The sequence below is a fragment of the Semicossyphus pulcher genome, unplaced genomic scaffold, assembly GCF_022749685.1.
Source record: "Semicossyphus pulcher isolate SPU_LCO1_2020_fin unplaced genomic scaffold, fSemPul1.0.p SCAF_8, whole genome shotgun sequence".
Taxonomy (NCBI): Eukaryota; Metazoa; Chordata; class Actinopteri; order Labriformes; family Labridae; genus Semicossyphus; species Semicossyphus pulcher.
In genome coordinates, this window is record NW_027211759.1 from 33,084,298 (window position 1) to 33,104,223 (window position 19,926).

General features: G+C 39.9%; 1 protein-coding gene across 1 annotated transcript in view; it reads right to left on the reverse strand.

Annotated features, from left to right (window-relative positions):
- Window positions 1-19,926, reverse strand: part of hipk3a (homeodomain interacting protein kinase 3a) — a 58,730-nt gene continuing 38,804 nt past the window's right edge. The window contains 13 exon segments of the mRNA XM_069687049.1: window positions 1-597; window positions 1,009-1,154; window positions 2,741-3,015; window positions 3,141-3,302; window positions 3,460-3,825; window positions 3,911-4,072; window positions 7,097-7,251; window positions 7,457-7,551; window positions 13,284-13,407; window positions 14,000-14,165; window positions 14,374-14,558; window positions 15,390-15,476; window positions 16,162-16,281. Of these exon segments, the coding sequence (XP_069543150.1) occupies window positions 1-597; window positions 1,009-1,154; window positions 2,741-3,015; window positions 3,141-3,302; window positions 3,460-3,825; window positions 3,911-4,072; window positions 7,097-7,251; window positions 7,457-7,551; window positions 13,284-13,407; window positions 14,000-14,165; window positions 14,374-14,558; window positions 15,390-15,476; window positions 16,162-16,281 (2,640 nt within the window).

Genomic DNA, 19,926 nt, shown 5'->3' on the forward strand with positions numbered 1-19,926 from the left:
TTACCAGAAGGTACTGCTCTTGCCTCGTCCTGCTCCTCAAATATAAGAGAACTGAGGGTGGTGGTGTAGCTTGGTTGGGCTTAGGGGGAAACCCGTGTAGGCAGCTGGGGAGGCCATGTAAGGAGGACGAGGGGGGAAGGGAGGCTTGAACTGGTTGGTGTGGTGGGCATAGCCATGCTGGTGATGTGTGTGGACGGTGGGAGATGGAAGGAGCCTGTGTGGGTGGGGAGTGGGGTGACCAGGGTGATGGGGGTGGGTACTGATGCCCAGGGTCATTGGGTGAAGTACGGCGCCTCCTTGGGTGCGGGAGAGACTGTAGCTTTGCTGGAGGAGAGGAGGAGGAGGGCAAGAGGGCAGGATTGGGTGCGGGTGATGAGCAGCAGTGAGGGGGCCGCTAGGGGGATAGGGTATCAGGGTGTGTGTGGGCAGGCCTTGGGTGTGTGTGTGAGGGCCGGACACAGTGTGTTTGGGGCTACTGTGTGGCAGGTGTGTGAAGGTGTGTGTGTGGACAGTTGGGGGAATGTAGGCATGTGGTCCCAGTGGCCCATAGTTGCCATTCCACTCTTTGTTGCTGTGGTCTGAACCATAAACCTGCACCTAAGAGAAGAATTAAACAAGTACACTCTGTTAAACGTGTAGGTTCTACAGAAAGTCAATCATCAATCAATCAATCAAATTTTATTTGTATAGCGCCAAATCATAAACAGGGTTATCTCAAGACACTTTACAGAAAGAGCAGGTCTAGACCGACTCTTTGTTATGTTATTTAAAGAGAGGCCCAACATGAATCACCATGAGTAGCACTTAGCAATATTCGGCACATTGGCGACCACATTGGCAACCAAAGAAAGTAAAAGGAATACTTTGAAATTATAGGACATACATTTTTTCACATTTGTGCTGTTAGTTAGATGAGAATATTGATACCACTCTCATTTTTGTTTGTTCAGTATTAACAGGAGCCAGCAGCGGGTTAGCTTAGTGCAACAAAGACTTGACCAAACTGACCTGTCCAAAGCCCAGAGGGTGCTGCTGCTGTTGCCCCTTCACCTGCTGCTGCAAGGGGGCGGATGGGAGAAGGGGTATGGAGGAGGTAGTGCTAGTGTTTTGCTGTTCGCTGCAGCGCCCTTTGGACTGGGACCATGACTCTGAGACTGTGACAGTGAGAGGACAAAATGAGACAAGTATGAATCAGGCAAGGACAAACAGATTGGTGACAACTTAAGGAAAAACCCCAAAGCTTCATCCCTACAGCAAACGATCTGGTGGCTCTATTAGCTGTGGGATGCATTTTGCTGCAATGATCTGGGTCCTATTGCCCTCCTAGAACTACTACTAATTGATTTTCTTCCTTCTGAGTGACACCTGTATTCTTGGATAAAACATTTCTATCCGAATTGGAGTGGTCTTTCCAGGATGAACATGCCCCTATCTATCCAAGGGGTCACTGAAGGGTTTCATAAGTGTGATTTGGAAGATTTTTGACTGAGAGGTTTAACAGTGCCCGACACCACTATTATCAAAAAACCAAAGGAGGTAATATCTTTTGAAGGAATGGTGTTTCATCCTGCTGTTCTAGCAGCATGTGGTGTCTCAACACGTAACTTGTTATCTGTTAATTGCCTATGTATACACTAAAAACAGTTGGCAAGACAAGAGGCCATCAACTACAAAGACTTCAAAAAACAACCAAACAGACACACCAGCTAGAAAATTGATATAGACTTTTGTTCAATAAGTACTTAAGTCTAGCTTTAGTTCACATCAGCCATGGCCTAAAGAAATTTAATAATAATAATAACTTTATTTATAATGCATCTTTCAAAAACAAAGTTACAAGGTGCCTTACAGGCAGACATCAAAATACAAGGAGTAATAACAGTTGGACAAAAGACCATGACCATAAAATAATCTTGATAAAAATGAATACAATATGCAATAACGATTTAAAAGAGAATGATGACTCTGCCCGGTCCCCTTTAGTTTGCAAGGTGAGATTCAGGAACGGACAGATAGTTCCTGCCAGTTCTTCCTGGTCTTAATTTTCATATGCATCATGGGGGTGGAACATGGGCGTTACTGATTGTGGCCGTCCAATTCGAGCACCACCTGCCGTTAGGAAACAATATATACTGTTGAAATACGAGTGGCATACCACTGAGGGGATTGGCACACCAGTCTAGTGATCGGCACATGCCACTGAACGACCGGCACTCCAGTTTAAAAATCAGCACATGACGCTGGCCCCCTACTGGCATACCATGGGCCATGGCACATGCTGCTGAACTACCTGCGCATAGCGTGGCATACCATCGGCCACTTTTCAATCTAGACGCTGCTGCATCAAGACCATCAAAACACAAAGAACAAAAACATGTTGTTGCTGTACTACACATGAAGTAATTTCTCCCGCTCTCTTCGTCGGTCATTGATTCACATAGAAAGATCAGATGTATCAAAGATGTGTCAAATGAGGAGGACTATATTTTAGACACTTATCCTGCAGCAAAGATTAGAAACATTTTATTTAATGTTAGCATTTCCTCCTTTGAATGCATCTTTGCATCATCTGAATGTAAGAACAAACAATATTTACAGCAGAGAGCTTCAGTGTTTCTTAACTTGTAATAAAAAATTGAAAAAGGGACTTTTATTTTCTTCTCACCTTTGAAAGAGAAATACAGTTCATACAAATACAAAACAAATAAATGTGCTCCCTTTTGTTAAAATGTTCACTGACCTGTTCTCTGGGCACGCTCCACTGTTCTTGGATTGTTGTTGTTTTGCACTGACATTGGTGGAACCACCATTGTCCGGACCCCATGAAGACTCTTGCCCCGTACTGCAGGGGTAGGCAGTGGTGCTACCATTGTAGCCAACGATGGGCGGTTGTTATGGTTTCTGTTGTCAAGGTAACAGTAGTTATTGTTCCCATGCGGGGAGTTTGATATGTCGCAATTAGGGGAGCCTTCCACTGTTTCACAGCCACTCTCGTGGCCGTCATCCTCAGACATACTGAAAACAAAAGAGAATAGCACATAAAGATGACTGGGTCTGGAAAGAAGGTATTTCTCTCGGTTTAACATTACCTTCTGCAGTAGTTATTGGGACATTAAGTTAAGACATCTATAAATGACTACCTGTTTGGTCCCTTGCAGGGTGAGACTGAGGGGCTGGACTGAAGAGAGTTGGAGGCAAAAGAACTCGTGCTGAGGCTGCTGTCTGGGCTGCTAAGAGAGCATACTCTCTCCATTGAGACATTGGTATTTCTGCACGCCTCACACACACATTCCTCTTTACACCTACGGATAGAAAATTTCAGTAAGCAATACTCAGGTTCAACCAAGTTTAGAATAATGTATAACAAACTAATTTGGTTAATATGAAAGTCTAAGATTTTAAAATCAGTGTTCCCGAGGTTGCTGTTCCCATTTCCTTTTATATTTGTATGTTACTCACTCGTTCAAATGGCACCTTTGAGGTTCCTCATCTTCCCCCTCGTCCTCTCTGTCGGGCAGTTCACTATGGACACTGATCACACTGGGAGCAGGGCTTGGTGTGCCCCCCATCAAAACTACCACATCTCTGTGTTGTTGACTGGACAGGTCAAGCTGGCTATTTCCACTTAGCATCACCTCTTTGAAGCAGCATTTTTCCTCTTCTATATCATCTTGCTCTCTATCTGTGTTTTGAACTTCTATTTTCCTTCTTTCAAATTTCTTAAACACTCTCTGTGGCTGCTCCTTTTGTGCCACTGCCCGAACAACATCCGCCATCTTGGGGGTCCGACATACTGGTATGTGGATGTTGCTGGGGTAGTAGTTCCTTAAAACAGAACAGGTTATATAAGAAATCAATAAAGTGACCTAGCAGATAAACTTCAAGGCATGAGTAAGGAGCAAAATCTTACCTGTTATGACTATGTCTGTTCCTTTTATTGGCTGGCTGGGGCCACACAACATGAGCTATGCCAATGTTGATTGGTTGATGGGCTGAGAAAGCAGTCATCTGATTAGTCAGGAGAGGCTGTTGCATCAATGAATTGTGGTGGCTGCTGTAGGGACGCACTTTCCTGTTAAAATGTTTCAAAGAAAAAACTAAAAAGAGGTGCAAGAGAAACATATTGCAGATTTGGTGACATTCATTAGTCATGAAAATGTTTTTAAATGTTGGAATCCTTGCATATACTGTTAAAATGCAATGTTTTATATTGCGCATCTGTAAAAGGGGGCACACTATTGTTGTTTTTGTGGTTGTTTAACACTTATTGAACTAACAATTGTAGCTGAGGATGGCTGCTGGCAAATACAAATTATCGCCATCGTTTGAAGAGAAGAAGTCTTCCAAAAGTTAGAAAAATGAGGTTGAAATTTGGAAGCTAGTTATCAACCTGGAAAAAAAAAGAGCAGGCTATAGCAGTGTCGCTTGTCGCGAACACGAAGAGGGAGGAACAGTGCACTGCAAATAGCCGCAGTAGAGTTGAAAAAGGATGACCGAATGACTACAACTTTTGACAAAATTGGACTCTGGGTTTTTGAAAGAGGAAAAAGATCATAAGTACAGTGTGAGGCTAAGTATGACTGGATAACAAAGGAAAATGGCATTCTCATGGTGGACTACATTGTCAAATTTGACCTTTGGTACAACAGAATAACTAAACTCAAAATGGAGCTTCCAGATGCCGTATTAGCTACTTGACACGGCAGGACTTCATGTTTAGGACAAATAGCTAGCGCTTTACACCTTGTCTAAGCCTCTCATTTTTAAATATGAAGTCAGCCTTGAAGCAAATCTTTGGCATTAACATGCCAAAAGAGAGTTATGTGAACTGCACTGTGGAGACACTGCTGACTCTGCATACTACACAACATTAACTGGTAAAAGAGAGAAAGCAGAGCAGGAGAAGAACAAGATACGTAGTCTGCCAAAGCACATATCACTGGGCAAAAGCCCATACAAAAATGACATTCCAAATTGACAGAAGACAAAAGACTGACAGATGTTGAAGAATGTAACAGGTAATTGTCATTCCCTGGCATTTTTATTGAGTCTTTAGGATTTGCTGTAGTGGACTAGCACAGAGTGAGTTACTGAAAATGGGGGACACGAAAGTGTGAAAGATAATTCAAAAAGACTAAATGTCAAATAGAAACGGAAGTTGTCCTGGTTGATATTCCATAGCTTTTAAGCAAAGCCTCACTGAAAAGAGCAGTTGCAGTTTTGGACATTGACTGGTTGCTTGAACATTGTGTCAATATCATCAGGACATTATTGTGTGAAAATAAGAGATGATATTAACCTAGAGGAAAGCAAGATTCAAAATGAGGAGGAAATTTTCACTGTGAAAGCATGGCCTGCTCATGTAATACCGATGATGAATGTAACACAATTCTCAAGGACATTGTATAAAACTGTGAGACATGCATAAGATTCAGCAAGCCGAAGCAAAAACCAGTGGTGGTCTAAATTTGTGAATGTGTAAAGAAAAAATGTGTCCTCACAGATTCAAGTTTGTGAATTTGTAAATAAGTTTTGCAGGTGTAGAAATATTTTTTGCACACTGAAAAGATTTGCAAAATATAAAATGTTTTGCTATTTGAAACTGAATTTGTGCCACATTATTTTCAACTTTGAGATTTTACAAAGTCTGAGTTACAGACACAAATTTCCGACGTGCATGTGTGAACCTAAAGTTACAAGCACGAATTTTGACCCTTTCTTACGCCTCAGCTAACCAGCCAATCAGATTGCCTCTACGTTGTTCCCTGACCATCCAATCAGAGGAAGCTAAACTATCCAAATCAGGGTGCAACTGATTCTAGCGTCAAGACAAATCTTAAGACTCAGCTGGTGAGGATGAACAAGGATGATAGCCAAGCAACAAAAGTAAAGACAAAGACCTCAATATTAAAGCCCCTGTAAACCCAAATCCACAAAATCCTTCTAACTGTGTAATCTAGGGTCTTATGTACATACTAGTAAGCATCTTTAAAGTTTTATAAATTAGTTTTAATCCAAACTCGAATTATTGCCATTCTTTCTTTGTTAACTTCCCTGACGCTGGGGTTAAATTGGGCGTGGTTATGTATGATATTTATGACGTCATAAATTTCCTTGAACCAGTCAAGATTGTCGCGCCCTCACAGGTGCAATAACACTTCTCGGCTCGCAAGCAATCTTCCTCTCTGAGTCTGAGCTAACTCCTGTCCACATACTCTGAACTCTCTGCACATACCTGTTGCAATTACCTACCTAACAATCGCCTTTTTTCTCAATCATGCCTGTGTGTGCTGTCCCCGGTGCACATCTACCATTTGAGATGAAACGTGTCATTCTTTTATTTTGTGAATGTGGTGGACTTGGAGAAGCAGCAGTGTTTCCGCTACATACATTTATTGTATTGTTGCAGTAGCGCTGCAGAGAGCAGAGGTACAGGTGCGTTGGGGGTCTGAAGCAAAGTGATCAGATTAAAATGCTTTGTGAATTACAATTTAACGAGGTGAAGAAGAGAGTACAGTTGTACAGTTGAAGTGTGGAAGTAATAAATGGATGCTTTATGACGCACTCAACTCTGATATCATATATGCATTTTTGCTATTTGAAGCCGAGTATCCAACCACACCTTTTCCAAAACTACTACAAAGTTTGTGGTTATTACAGCATCTGTAGCCCTGTAGGACCTTACATTTGAGCCAAGGTACAATAACAAATAAGTACAGTTAAATGCAGAGTAAATGGTTGCAAATGATGTCAAAGCATCGGTTGCTATTGCCAATTCATATGTGACAATCACAGCACAATAATGGAAGAAAAAATAATGAAAAAAGATGCCTTGATTGAATAAAAAAGATACCTTTGAAATGCTGTTTTTTCATTTCATTTTTGTTTTCATAAATATTTTAACAACCGCATGCTCATTGCTCTCCTCTCTGAGCAGTGTTTTTTTTTTACATTACATTTTTTAAAAAATTATGTTATAACCGTGAGCATACAGTAACTTGGTAACTTTATTGTATGTACACACACTAAATGCAAAACAAAAAAATGCCAAATGGGAATTTCCATTTTTTGGGTGACTTAGAGTAAGTTGACTCACCTCCATTCGCTGATCCTTTGTGTGCTGACCTTGGTGTCGCTGGAAAGAGAGGACGGGGGTGCTGGAGGGGGATGGGATGGAGGAGGGCCCACTTGAGTCATCTGCTGCCAGGCTGCTGGGACCAGGAGTTGTTGCCCCCGGCTGGTCCAGGCCTGCTACAGGAAAAAGGCAGGAAAATTAGGCAGGATAATAAATATCTATCTAAATTGCTATGATCTGTATCAAGTCCCCCAGACTTAGGGGTGATATTAGGTTTACAGTCTGTGTTAGGGATTTTTAAAAAAGTGGTAAATTCTAAACAGCAGGCTAGCAACCTGAACTACATGCTTATGTAGAATCTATGTCGAGTCAGTCTCTTACTTGAGCAATTACACCGGGCCTCACTGGTAATGGCTGTATAGGAGGGGCCTGAGTCACCATTGGAACAGAATACCCTGCTGGTTGGTTAAGATTACCTTAAAAAAAAGCATACACCAAACAATCTTTTATTCATGCACATCAGGAAGGACATAGCTAAGTTTAAAATTATTTTGTTGAATCTATGGCTCCAATTCAATACATTAAGGCATTTTATAATGTAACACACTAAGCAAAAATACTTACTATAACACTGTAAATGATATTTATATGCCATTGTTTTTTTAAGGTAAGTAAACGTAATAATTACTAAAAAGCTAGAAAATTAATAGAATAGATTAACTAACTAAATTAATTGCATATATCAATAATTTCTGTAGGAAGCATTGCATAACAGGTAGACTTACTTAGTCTGCATTACACATTTTCTTGTTGGTTAGTTAGTACTTCCCCAATATAGTGTGCTCTATTCTTCACCCGAGTGTAAATTAACAGAAAAACTTTAATCTGATCAACTGCTTGCCCCACCTCCGTCTTTTTGTTTCTCTCTTCCTGTCTGCTGTGTTGACTGTTGTCATCAGCATTATGTTTCACAACCGTTTTCACAACAACAAGTGAGCCAGGTGTGGGAGAAGCTCATTGTCAATGACAGTGTGCATTAAAGGTTCAGTAGGTAACATTATTAAAACTTAAAACTTAAAACTTTTTGTCATATTTGTTCTAACTGTCACATTAAACATGCAGTAGTACATGAGAGAGACAATCTGTTCAAAAATCATGTTCCTCTGGCTCCTCCCACTGCTCCTAATGGTATTTGCAAGAATCCATCGCTCCCGAACCACAACAACCAATCAGAGCCGAGCAATCTCTCAGGCTACTGTCAATCGCACTCCTTCACGTGCCCAGAAATTGTTACCGTTTGGGACTTTCTCCTGATAGTTATGTGTGCCTGTGCTCTCATGGCTAAATGTTCAACATCAGTTTGTTTACTTCTTAGTTGGTACTGATTTTCCACAGTTTCTGTTAGCAAACTAAGTGCTGGTGGTTTTGCCAAATAGAATTTGCTGTAGATTACCGATCACAGCAAAAACACTGATTTCCACTGGTTTGATGTCAATCAATCAATCAAATTTTATTTGTATAGCGCCAAATCATAACCAGGGTTATCTCGAGACACCGACTCTTTGTTAAGTTAAAGTTAAATTTAAAGTTAAAGTTGATGTGTATCTACTTCGATAGTGTTGGTGGTGTAATACAATGGCAGCGGTTGTGGTCATTTCTCGGTTTTACCAGTGTGTCTGTCATATTGTATACCTGGCTTCTTCAGTTGCTGTGGTTACTAGCCTGTGCACGCATGATAGCCTCCTCTGCTGGGAGGGCTTTGGAGGCAGGACTGAGCACCGCAGAGAGAGAAGGGGAGGGACCTGGAGGTTGTAATCTTCAAATTTTGAAGCAAAGTCCACTCTCTTCTCCATCTTACCTACTGCCTCAAAAACAATGTACCGTGGTACGTGGTACCAAATGACACCGGTACCTTTCACAATATTTTAAAACAGCAACAGAAGTAAATTCATATTAAAAGGGAGAGGTCACACCTCAATCAATGCATTTACAGGAGGAAGGTACCAGAGGACGTCTTTGTCTGTTTGTTACTTTGCAGAGCATATGTGTAGACTCCACAGGTATGGGAGGTAGAGATCAGGGGGAGATGGTGCACTTATTAATCGATCACGGATGGTGATGTCCTATCAGATGGATTATAAAATAAAAATCAAAGCTCTCTACTCAGTGAGTCATCCGTTTTATCATGTTCACAAAGCTGCTGCAGACAGTTGTAAATAGTAAATGGTAAATGGACTGTACTTATATAGCGCTTTTCTAGTCTCTGCGACCACTCAAAGCTGCTTTTACACTACATGTCACATTCACACACACATTCATACACTGATGGCAGAGGCTGCCCAACTGTCAATCAGATACCACATTCATACCCGTTGGCTCTGCCACCAAAAGCAATTTGGGGTTCAGTGTCTTGCCCAAGGACACTTCGACATGTAGCCTGAGGAAGCTGGGGATCGAACCTCAGACCTTCCGATTGAAAGACGAACCACTCTACCACTGAGCCACAGCCGCCCCTTGATGCCTTTGTTTGCGCGGTGACATACACTTACAGTGTAAGATCAGGGAACAAAATAGAGTGTAATTTAGGGCTGCACAATATTGGAAAAAACGGATATTGCGATATCTTTTTGTTCTGCCATATTTATTGCAATTTTAAAAAATAAACTAGAGAGAGTTCAGTTTAAGCGACACGTTTCTTAATAAAATAAGTACAAATAGACTTGTGTGCTGCAGTTGTGTTACTTATACGGTATGATGTACAGTACTGTGCAAAAGTTTTAGGCAGGTGTGAAAAAATGCTGTAAACTAAAAATGCTTTAAAAAATGGAAGTTTATTTTCATCAATTAACAAAATGCAGTGAATGAACAGAAGAGAAATCTAAATCAAATCAATATTTGGTGTGACCACCCTTTGCTTCCAAAACGGCATTAATTCTTCTAGGTACACTTGCACACAGTTTTTGAAGGAACTCGGCTGGTAGGTTGTTCCAAACATCTTGGAGAACTAACCACAGATCTTCTGTGAATGTATGCTTATCTCTCTTGTATTAATGCAGCTCATTAACTCTGTATCTTCTGGTCCCATTAACATTACTAACCACATATCTTCCCGGGAGTTGTGCTCCCTTGTCTTGAAGGTTCCTGAGGATCGTTGCTGCAGACCACCTGCTGCTGTGGACCTGCTCGACTGCAACAACTACTAACATCAGCCTTCCCCATAGTATCATTATTGTTGCTGCTAATGCTAATAGTAGACCTGTTGACTTCAACTGTTACAATTATGATTACCTCAGCCTTTATCATTACTCTGCTTCTCTCGCTAATTTATTTATTTATTTATTTATTTAGCCAATCTTCACCCTAGTCTACCACTATTATTGGCATTGTAACCATAAGTATGTGTCTGTTGTTGTTCATGTAACAAGGACATATGTTGTTGTGGTAACAAGAACATATGTTGTTGTTGCTCTCTTTGCCTGTCTCTATCCTGCATCTCCTTCTATCCCATTTTCGGCCCATCCAGTCGAGGCAGATGGCTGTTCAACATGAGTCTGGTTCTGCTCGAGGTTTCTGCCTGTTAAAAGGAAGTTTTTCCTTGCCAATGTGCCGAATTGCTTAGTGCTACTCATGGTGGATTCATGTTGGGCCTCTCTTTAAATAACTTAACAAAGAGTCGGTCTAGACCTGCTCTTTCTGTAAAGTGTCTCGAGATAACCCTGGTTATGATTTGGCGCTATACAAATAAAATTTGATTGAATTTGATTGATTGAACTTTGGTTATGATTTGGCGCTATACAAATAAAATTTGATGGATTGATTTCTGGACATCCATCGCTGGGCAGTGGTCTGGAGCTCAGCCAACTGTTTGCAGGTTGGGTCTAAATCAAAATGTAGCACCAAGGTGACATGGCTCTCTCTGGTCTGCTCTCTGTCTGTCTCTGCTCTGCTCTCTGTCCGTCTGTAACATCGTAACCTAAACATCTTAAGGAGATGTGAAAGGGACTTCACAAAATGTCTTCATTTGCTGTTATGTGAATGAGAACAGTCCGTGTGTGTGTGTGTGTGTGTCGCAGCTGTAAGGAACTGCAGGTATGACAGAGGGCGTAGACAGAAACACACAATCGGCAGGATGAGGTGCGACTTTGGCCTATTAAAACAAAATCCTTTGCCTTCGTGCGGGGTTGTACGGAGGTGTAGACGTGTAAGAGTTTGTGTTTAGAGTGTAACCGCTGTGAAACTAGCAGAAAATAAAACTTAAAGCTTCGTTTCGTAACTATCGAACCTGGCAGTGATAGGGAGTCTGTTAGGGTTAAGTTTGCTAAGTTAAGTTTGCTGTTATATGTTCCAAAACGCGAATAATATTTTTTGTTAGTGATTATTATGTGTCTTTTCAGAACATATGTTCTGCATATGGCATATGTTGGTAATTGTCATTTTTGTGCTGGTTTATAGTTGTAACCACAAGTAAGGTGGCTGTTACATTTCTTGACTCCAGCTGTATATTGAGCTATGGGTCTGGCCCAGGTGTTGAAAAATAATTAAAGCGTCCTCTGCTTGTTAAGAGTCAAATGGCTCTGTCTTACATTCATCCAGACATCTGTTTTATATCAGCAAAAACTAATATATTATTTTTTATTTATCAATATCCCTTTTTAACTGGTGCTAGTTTTTATATGACTCCACTGGGGGTCAATTTATGCATGTTTTGTTCATATTGGTCACCAATCTCACGTAGCAAAGAGTATAGGTTAGCATACTTTGCTCTAAGTTTTTTCTGTGTTTAGGGTTTATCTTGCATCTCAGCAGGGGAGATGCTTCGGCAAGAGAGGGTAAGGGGAGAGAAATTTTCTTCTCTTTATTTGTATACAGTTCCTTCAGGTTTTTTGCTTTGTTTTGTTTTGACTTTTGTTTGATTTTTGTACTTGCACTTAAATATGCCTTTACACATTATCTTTCTCTTTATACATGATTCAGTCTTGTGTGGTTCATTCGGCCGGACGGAATGTTCTTAATTTTGTCACTTGGAATTTCAGTGGCATCAATAACCCAGTGAAACGCAATAAAAGTAAAAGTTTATTACAAAATCTTAGCCAAACTACTGGCAATAATAATAAAGAAATAATAAAGGATTTATTAAGAATTGCTGTTTTGCCTATACCAATGAGCTGCCAATCTGCCTTTTGTTGACAATGAAGATCTATGGATCAATCTATCAATCTCATCCTTCGGTCATTGATGAGGCCACAACAAGTTTTCCTTTACATAACACGCCATTTAAAATCTCTCATAACAGTTTCACCTATCTTTGTATACAAGACCAACAGATTTGCAAACACCTTTCAGGACAATTTTGCTCCTCTGTTAACACAAACTAAGGATGATTTCGAATGGTGGTTCTTACTACCACTGTCTTTAGCTGCAAAAATTAATTCAATTAAAATAAATACTCTCACTAAATTCCTATATCTCTTTCAATGCCTACCAGTTCCTCTTCCAAATACTTTTTTCATAAAGATTGATGGCTTAATTCTATCATTTATTTGGGGTGGACAGTCTCCTAGGATACAGAAATTGCTCTTGCAGAGGCCCAAACCAGACGGAGGTCATGCACTACCAGATATCAGGTCCTATTATTGGGCCACTAATCTTAGGATAATTCAATACTGGTTGCAAAACAGAGATATATCCACATTCCCCATTTGGCTGTAGAAGGAGGCCACCTCAGTTACACTTGAGTCTTTGTCTTCCCTTGCTCTATCCTCTATTACAGATCTCAGATCAATTTAAATGCCATTTTGTGTTTCAGAAAACCTCTTTCTCTGCACCGGAGACTTCAAATTTGCTCTTTACAAACCAGTGAAACAACAATAATCAAATAAATATTCTGGAAAAAGAAAAAACAATAATTTTAAAATGAAATTGTTTAAAAGGTCAACCAGTTCAGATTGCCTGCCATGAGGGGTGTCCCACTTTTTATGTTTTTTTCGTTTTTCTTTACTTGTTTTTTGGACTAGATGTAAAGTACAATTATTGTATAATATTTGCTTATGTTAAAAAATTCAATAAAAATAGGATTTTAAAAAAAACTTGGCACATTATTTTTTCTATGATTAATTAACCGAAATGAATCTAAATTCATCGTTATTTTGACAGCCCTGTAGAAAGTTAAATGTATGGGATCGTTGTTACCAGCGTGCAGTCTACCTACCTTGCATGTTGGGAGGACAAAGAAGAAGGGCAGGTGGGAATGAGTCACAGCACCCAAACTGACCATTCCCAGTTGCTAGATTTATCCGGGGATGCAACAATGAGGGGGCAGACTGTGTTATAGTCTGTATAAGAAAAAAGTAAAGGGGGCAATGGAAGGGACAAAGGTCAAATTAATTAAACAAAAGTGGCAAGCAGAGAAGAGAATAAAGAGGAATAGGGAAAATGTGAAAGAGAAAACAGAAGATAGATTTAGTGGAATAGAGTTGATGAATAAAGTTGAACAAAGAAAGACACAGTGAAGTATAGACATGACAAGAAGACAAGCAATAACTTTAGAGCACAGTGATTGACGGTGTCACATATGACAAATACACGAAGGCCTACGTTCCTGGAAGATATGTAATGGCATCTTCTACCCAGGAGAGGGCAACGTTAGGTCATCAGTCAAAACTAAGAGCACAGAATTATTATGTTACCACATTTAAGACGTATGTATAGGCATTTATTGAGGTTCTCTGTCCTGCAAAATAAGGTATCTTCAAAACAATGGTGACATAGCTTTAAATTAAATAATCTAGCCACTGTAATGCTTAGTTAGAGAGAATTAATTATTATAGAAGTTAGTGCTTGGTAATATGGAGGTAAAACATGCCCTGGAAAAGAAATTAAAAAACAATTTACTTACAGATAACAACCAAGGCGAGAGTTTCTCACCTGAGTGTGGACTTGTATGTTGCTGTAGCCCAGAGGGAGGCTGCATGGGGCTGTGGGGGCTAAAGGAAGTCTTGAGAAATGAATGGTGTTCTGATTTAGGGCATCAAAAACGGCATTGGTGGGTTGACTGTGGCACATGTCCATGATGCGAAAAGATGACTGCACACTGGAAGGGATTAGAGGAGTTATAGTGGGGTGAGGAGGAATGTTTCAACTCAAGTATTTGTGCATATTTCTAGTTACTACAGCACAGAAAATCAAAGCATCAAAAACCAAAAAGAAGTCAAAGCTTTGGACAAAAGCATCTGCTAAATTAAATTGTAACAGAAAAGGCCAACACATTTTTGTGTCAAGGGCAGTTGTAGTAGCCTTACTGGTTACTGCTGGGGTAGTCAGTCAGATGAGTCATAGTGAGGAAAGAGTGACTAAGGACGCTGGAGGGAACAGTCCTGTCCTCCGCATTGATCAGCAGCATGCTCTTCAGCAGGGACACAAACTCTTTCCTGTCCGACTTCTCTGCTTGCATGTCACTGTTATCAGGATTCATCATCAAGTTCACCTAATATATGAAGGCAGTGAGGCACACCGAGAGAAAACACAGGGCAACAGTTAATAGCCCATTTCACACATGCACTGCCCTCCTGAACATGTCCTGACTTTACTCAGGTGGGCTGCATGTGTGAACGCAAATGATTTTTTGACCCTAACATTTCTCCTGCCAGCGACCTAGTATCATCTCGGGAAAAAGTCTGGGTCGGCCGATGTATGAAGCAGGAAATACTTATGGGAGCAAGTGATGGGGAAGGGAGGGGCGGGGGGTATTGCAGCGAACAATACGTAACCCTATTTAAAGAAAGTTATATCATATAACTCGTGTCTCTTATTTTTTTACTCCAATCTTGTTTTCACAGCAGCAGGTGAGCCGCGTGTGAGGGAGGCAAGTTGTTACATGTCGAAACGATCAAACTAGACTAATGAGACCGACACTACACTGTTGCACTTACAATCTTTTAAAACAGAATAATATGGTCAGTATTTAACAGAAAACGTTGCACCTCAATCAATGCATTTACAGGAGGGATGTAATAGCGAACGCTCGTGCGTGCGTGTTTTCTGATGAGCATGTTGGAGACGCTGCTGCCGGTATTGGAGAGAGAGAATGTGAGGAGCAAGTTGATTGATCAATCTTTTTGACAGATTAAAAAAAAAAAAAGACGCATGACAAAATTAGGTGCCAAATATGCTTGTTGTTTCACAACATCGCAATTTGAATGTGTTTTGATATAAACATATTAAATGTCCAAATATAAACCTGAAACTGTCTTGTATCTCTTGTGGCTCTTACTACACATTTGAATTTGGTCAAAGTAATTTGGGGGGTTGGACTCACATGTACTATGTCATCCAGACAACTGAAGATGTACTTTCTGGCCTCTTTGGATTTTAGTCCTGTCTCTTTCTCATGCTCTTCTGTTGTCTGGAGGGGGAACAGAATAAAAAGGTATAAAAAAAACACCAGTATGTAGTTGTAGTATGTAAAAAGAAAAGAATAACATTTTTTTTCCCTGTTTATTGGAAACCACCACTGGATTTGTCATATTTAAATGACACAGAATTAAAGGTCAAATATTGGAAAAAAATATGCAGCTTATATGCAGTGGGAGCGAACTATGCATTTCCATTCTTTACATTCTCAATCTGTGAGATTCAAGTGTTAGGAAGTTGGGCCTTTTAAATGTATTACATGAGTAAATAAATGTTAGGCTCACAAAATTATTTAAAATTATTAAGAGTCAGGTATATAGTCAGGTATATAGTCAGATAGCTTAACACATTTTCGCATTTCTTCAAGCTTCACAGTGTGCTATTTTGAAAAACTTAAGTAGCTGTTTCCTATTTAGAATGTAATGTCACTTCATACATTTTTACCCGTCAGGGATGCAATTTTCACATGAATCTGCTGCTTTCTTATCAGATATCTCTGTTATACTGTGTGTGTATGTGACCCAACTGCCACAGGTATCAGTGATTGCTGGTGATGGTATGCAGTTGACAAGAGGATCAGTAAGGATGAGTGAGTTTGTGTAGGCATGTCTATAAAATGTTTACATCTAAGATTCATGTTATGTGTGTATATATTTTTAAAGTTTTTGTGCAGGTACTTTTAGTCTCCAGGAGGCGTAGGGGGAATCAGACTCTTTGGAGAAGAAACGAGAGGTCTTTGTCCCCTTGTTGAGCAGCTGCTCGGCAGGCAGTCCCTGGGTCTGAGAGATGTACCTAATCTGTGCACAGAGAGATAGAGAACATAGAAAACAGAAAGGAAGAGGCAGATATACATCTAAATTTGGGTCATGCAGATAGCACCACCTACTGGTGCACAGCCCGTGGCTGCAGCACATCCTGTAGCTGCAGTACACCCCGCGGCTGCGACATAGCCCAACATGCACCAAGGTGCGAGGGCCCGTTCATTGCCGCTTTAATTGTTGTTGATATTATTATTATTATAAGAGTACCTTTCTGTTTAATGTAAACTGATTTTCATACAAATACTAGGCTTTTTGAAATGTATGGTACTGAATCATGATGCAAGTTAGACATTATGATATTGAGAACTTTTGTTTGTGGAAATTTCCTTTAAGTGCACCTCTTTGAATTTTTATTGAATACCACTGATGTAAAAAATGGAGCTTGGGAAGGATGAAGAAGACAGCCAAGTTGATAGCCTGAGGACCAAAAAAATTAAAGCAGTAGTGTAATTATTTTCTATCTATTTAGAATTGATGTTTTCTTTTCAAATGTAAATAAATGCATACTGTTAACAATAAAAAAAATAATGGAGTAAAAGGCCCCACGTTTTAGGTAATTATATTGAGGAGTGAGCAAACTTTATGAGAGAATGTATCCCACGTAATGTCCTAAATTGTAAACATTGCACATCGCAATTGCGATGGTTAAACCATATATCGTTCAGCCATACTGATGATCAGCAGGATACTAGAGCAGCAGCTGGCCATAACTCAGGTCCTGTCTGATAAGAAGAAGGTCGACATATTATTCCAGATGGACAGAAAACAAGCCCCAGGTCGTGGCCAGAGTGACCTCAGAGATGATGGAATACAAAGAGACATCCAGCTGCAGCAGAAGTGGAGGCCAATGTTGCTGACACGTCCCAGGAAAAGAAAGCCAAGAAGTCCTTGGGAAGTTTCTTTTAACAGAGCATAACTGCATCAAAGGGTGACTCCTCATAGACCCTTAAGAATGCTGTGGAAGCAGAGTTAAACATCTACCTGCTAACACCTACCATAGACAAGGAGAACGAACCACTTGAAGGGTGGAAAACTCACAGAGCATAAGCTTTCCACAACTCACCAAGCCTGCCCGCAAGTATCTACAAGCTCCCCTCAGAGAGACTTAAGAATAGTCAAACATTGTCACACAGCAACATTCTTGTCTCAAGCCTGCAACTGTGGATGGACTGGTATTCTTTGCCAAAAACCTCAAAACTTAATTGAGATATGGTAAATGGTAAATGGACTGTACTTGGACTTCTTTTCTAGTCTTTGCGACCGCTCAAGCTGCTTTTACACTGCTTGTCACATTCACCCATTCACACACACATTCATACACTGATGGCAGAGGCTGCTACGTAAAGTGCCCAACTGTCAATCAGTTATCACATTCAAATCGTTGGCAACGCCACCTGGAGCAATTTGGGGTTCAGTGTCTTGCCCAAGGACACTTCGACATGTAGACTGAGGGAGCTGGGGATTGAACCTCCAACCTTCCGATTGAAAGACTACCGACTACCACTGAGCCACAGCCACCAAAAGTCTAATTATGCAACAGTGTTGAAAAACAAAGTTTAAGATTAGTTTATCGGACAGTTAAGTAGAAAAGTTTTGTAAAACAAAATGGTTTAATGGTTTGTGTTAATATTTAATATTATTTTATTTAATATTTTTATATTTAAGTATATTTTGTTACCTATTACAATTTAAATTAAGCTTATTCCAAGTTATCTTTCTGTAACAAAAATATTTTTGAAAAGTTTATTTTTAAAAAAGTATTTTAAAACCAAAGTGTTGATATGAGTTATTTATTACGAGTAAATATTTAAATTTAGTACTTATTGTTTTTTCAATAAGTTCAAGTTAGCTTATTAACACTTATTTTTTCTAACAAATGATTTTTATTTTAAGTTGCATGTTCTACCATTAAGGGCTGGTTAAGAGGCGTAACAGAGGCAAAACAGCGTCAATGGGGGTGTTCAGACCTGGTATAATGCATGTGTCCTGGGTGATCTGATCACCAGTGGACAGCTCTAAGCACAGTAGTTCACACCTAGCAATAACGAGCCCCTCAAATGCGTCTTCAGTGACGACTTGTGATCAGATCTCACTTTCCCACTCTGTATGCTAAAGAACACGGAGCCTCATTCACCTTCACTAGTTAAACAAGACTAGGTCAAAATCTAGGATGTGGCTGACCGCATCAGGTAAATGTGTGCTTTTGTGCACACACAAAGCTCTGTGTCCTCTTCATGATTATAAACTTTGATAAACTGCATGTGGCTCACATGCTTTTTAAACTGTGATAACCTGCTTGATCGGATCATATCTTCGACCAACACCGTCTCTCCCCCTCGTCAGATCGGGATCGTCCCGTATTAAAAACTTGAATGCAGTCTCCTTACTGAATAAATACAGACACCACCTGTCTGTATTTCCGTGCACACTCCACTCTATTGCATAAACTACATTTACACATGCTCGAATATAAACAATATTTCAAGAGACACAGCAGAGAAATGTTAAATCAAACATGATCGTTGCCGAAGATACGGAGAGAATGGGAGGTGCTTAATGTGGCCCAGGACATGTGTGTACACACTGCCAGACATATGTGGATAAATGCGTCCCAGACCACCTCTGTATGTGGCCTGAGTGATAGGATCTGAATGCGTCCTCAATCCGTCCCGGGAGAATTCACACCTGTAGTTAAGGCTGTCCACTTGTGATCCAATCACGAAAACCGAATGTTGCTACCAAATGTGAACAGGGCTAATGTAAATGGCGGAGCTGGCAGGGTGAAACCGCACTGTATGTGTATGTGAAGCTCATGCTGTTTGTTTACATGTTTTGCACCTTATGCTTCCGCAACACAATGAACAATGTTAAAATTTCATTTAGAAGATGCTTTTGTCCAAAGCGACGTACATCTGAGAGTTATTTACAGGAGTGAACAGTGTAAAACATACTCTAGGGCCATTACTTGGTTCAGTGTACTGTAAAAATCACAAAGGTGGTGTAACAGCAGAGCCTTGTAGAAACAGCGCATTATTTCACTACCTTTTAATGCTGGTGTCAGGGACAATGTAAGTGCTGACCATTGCTGTCTAAAAAAATGTATATTTTGTTTCTGTATAGCTATTCCCTATCCTGTCTTGTAAATTTCCTTTACTTAAATAAAAAGGGAGATAAAACATCTGGCGTGCTGAACTTAGTGTGGTAAAGCGTGAAAGGAGAGAGGTTTTGTTTTGTTAACAAATCATTTTAACAGACTTCAATTCCCAAAATCAATAAATAATGTATTTGATTGTTACTTATTAATTGTATATTTGCACATAAAAAACAAACTGCCTTTGTGTTATATAAATTCCTATAAGTTTTCATATTGCAATATATATCGCAGACAGAAAAGACATCCCAATGTCAGTTTTTCTAATAACTAGCCCTAGGTCCCAAGGTGTAAAAGTGTCTACTACTGAAGTCCAATGTTACATTACTGAAGTAGCATGTCACATTACATGGTTAAGTTAAAATATCCTATAAATGGAGCTACAAGAAAAATACTTTTCCATCATATCTTACAATGTTTGATATTAGACTTATCTTTTTTACTTTATTCCATATTGAGTGTTTTGTCAG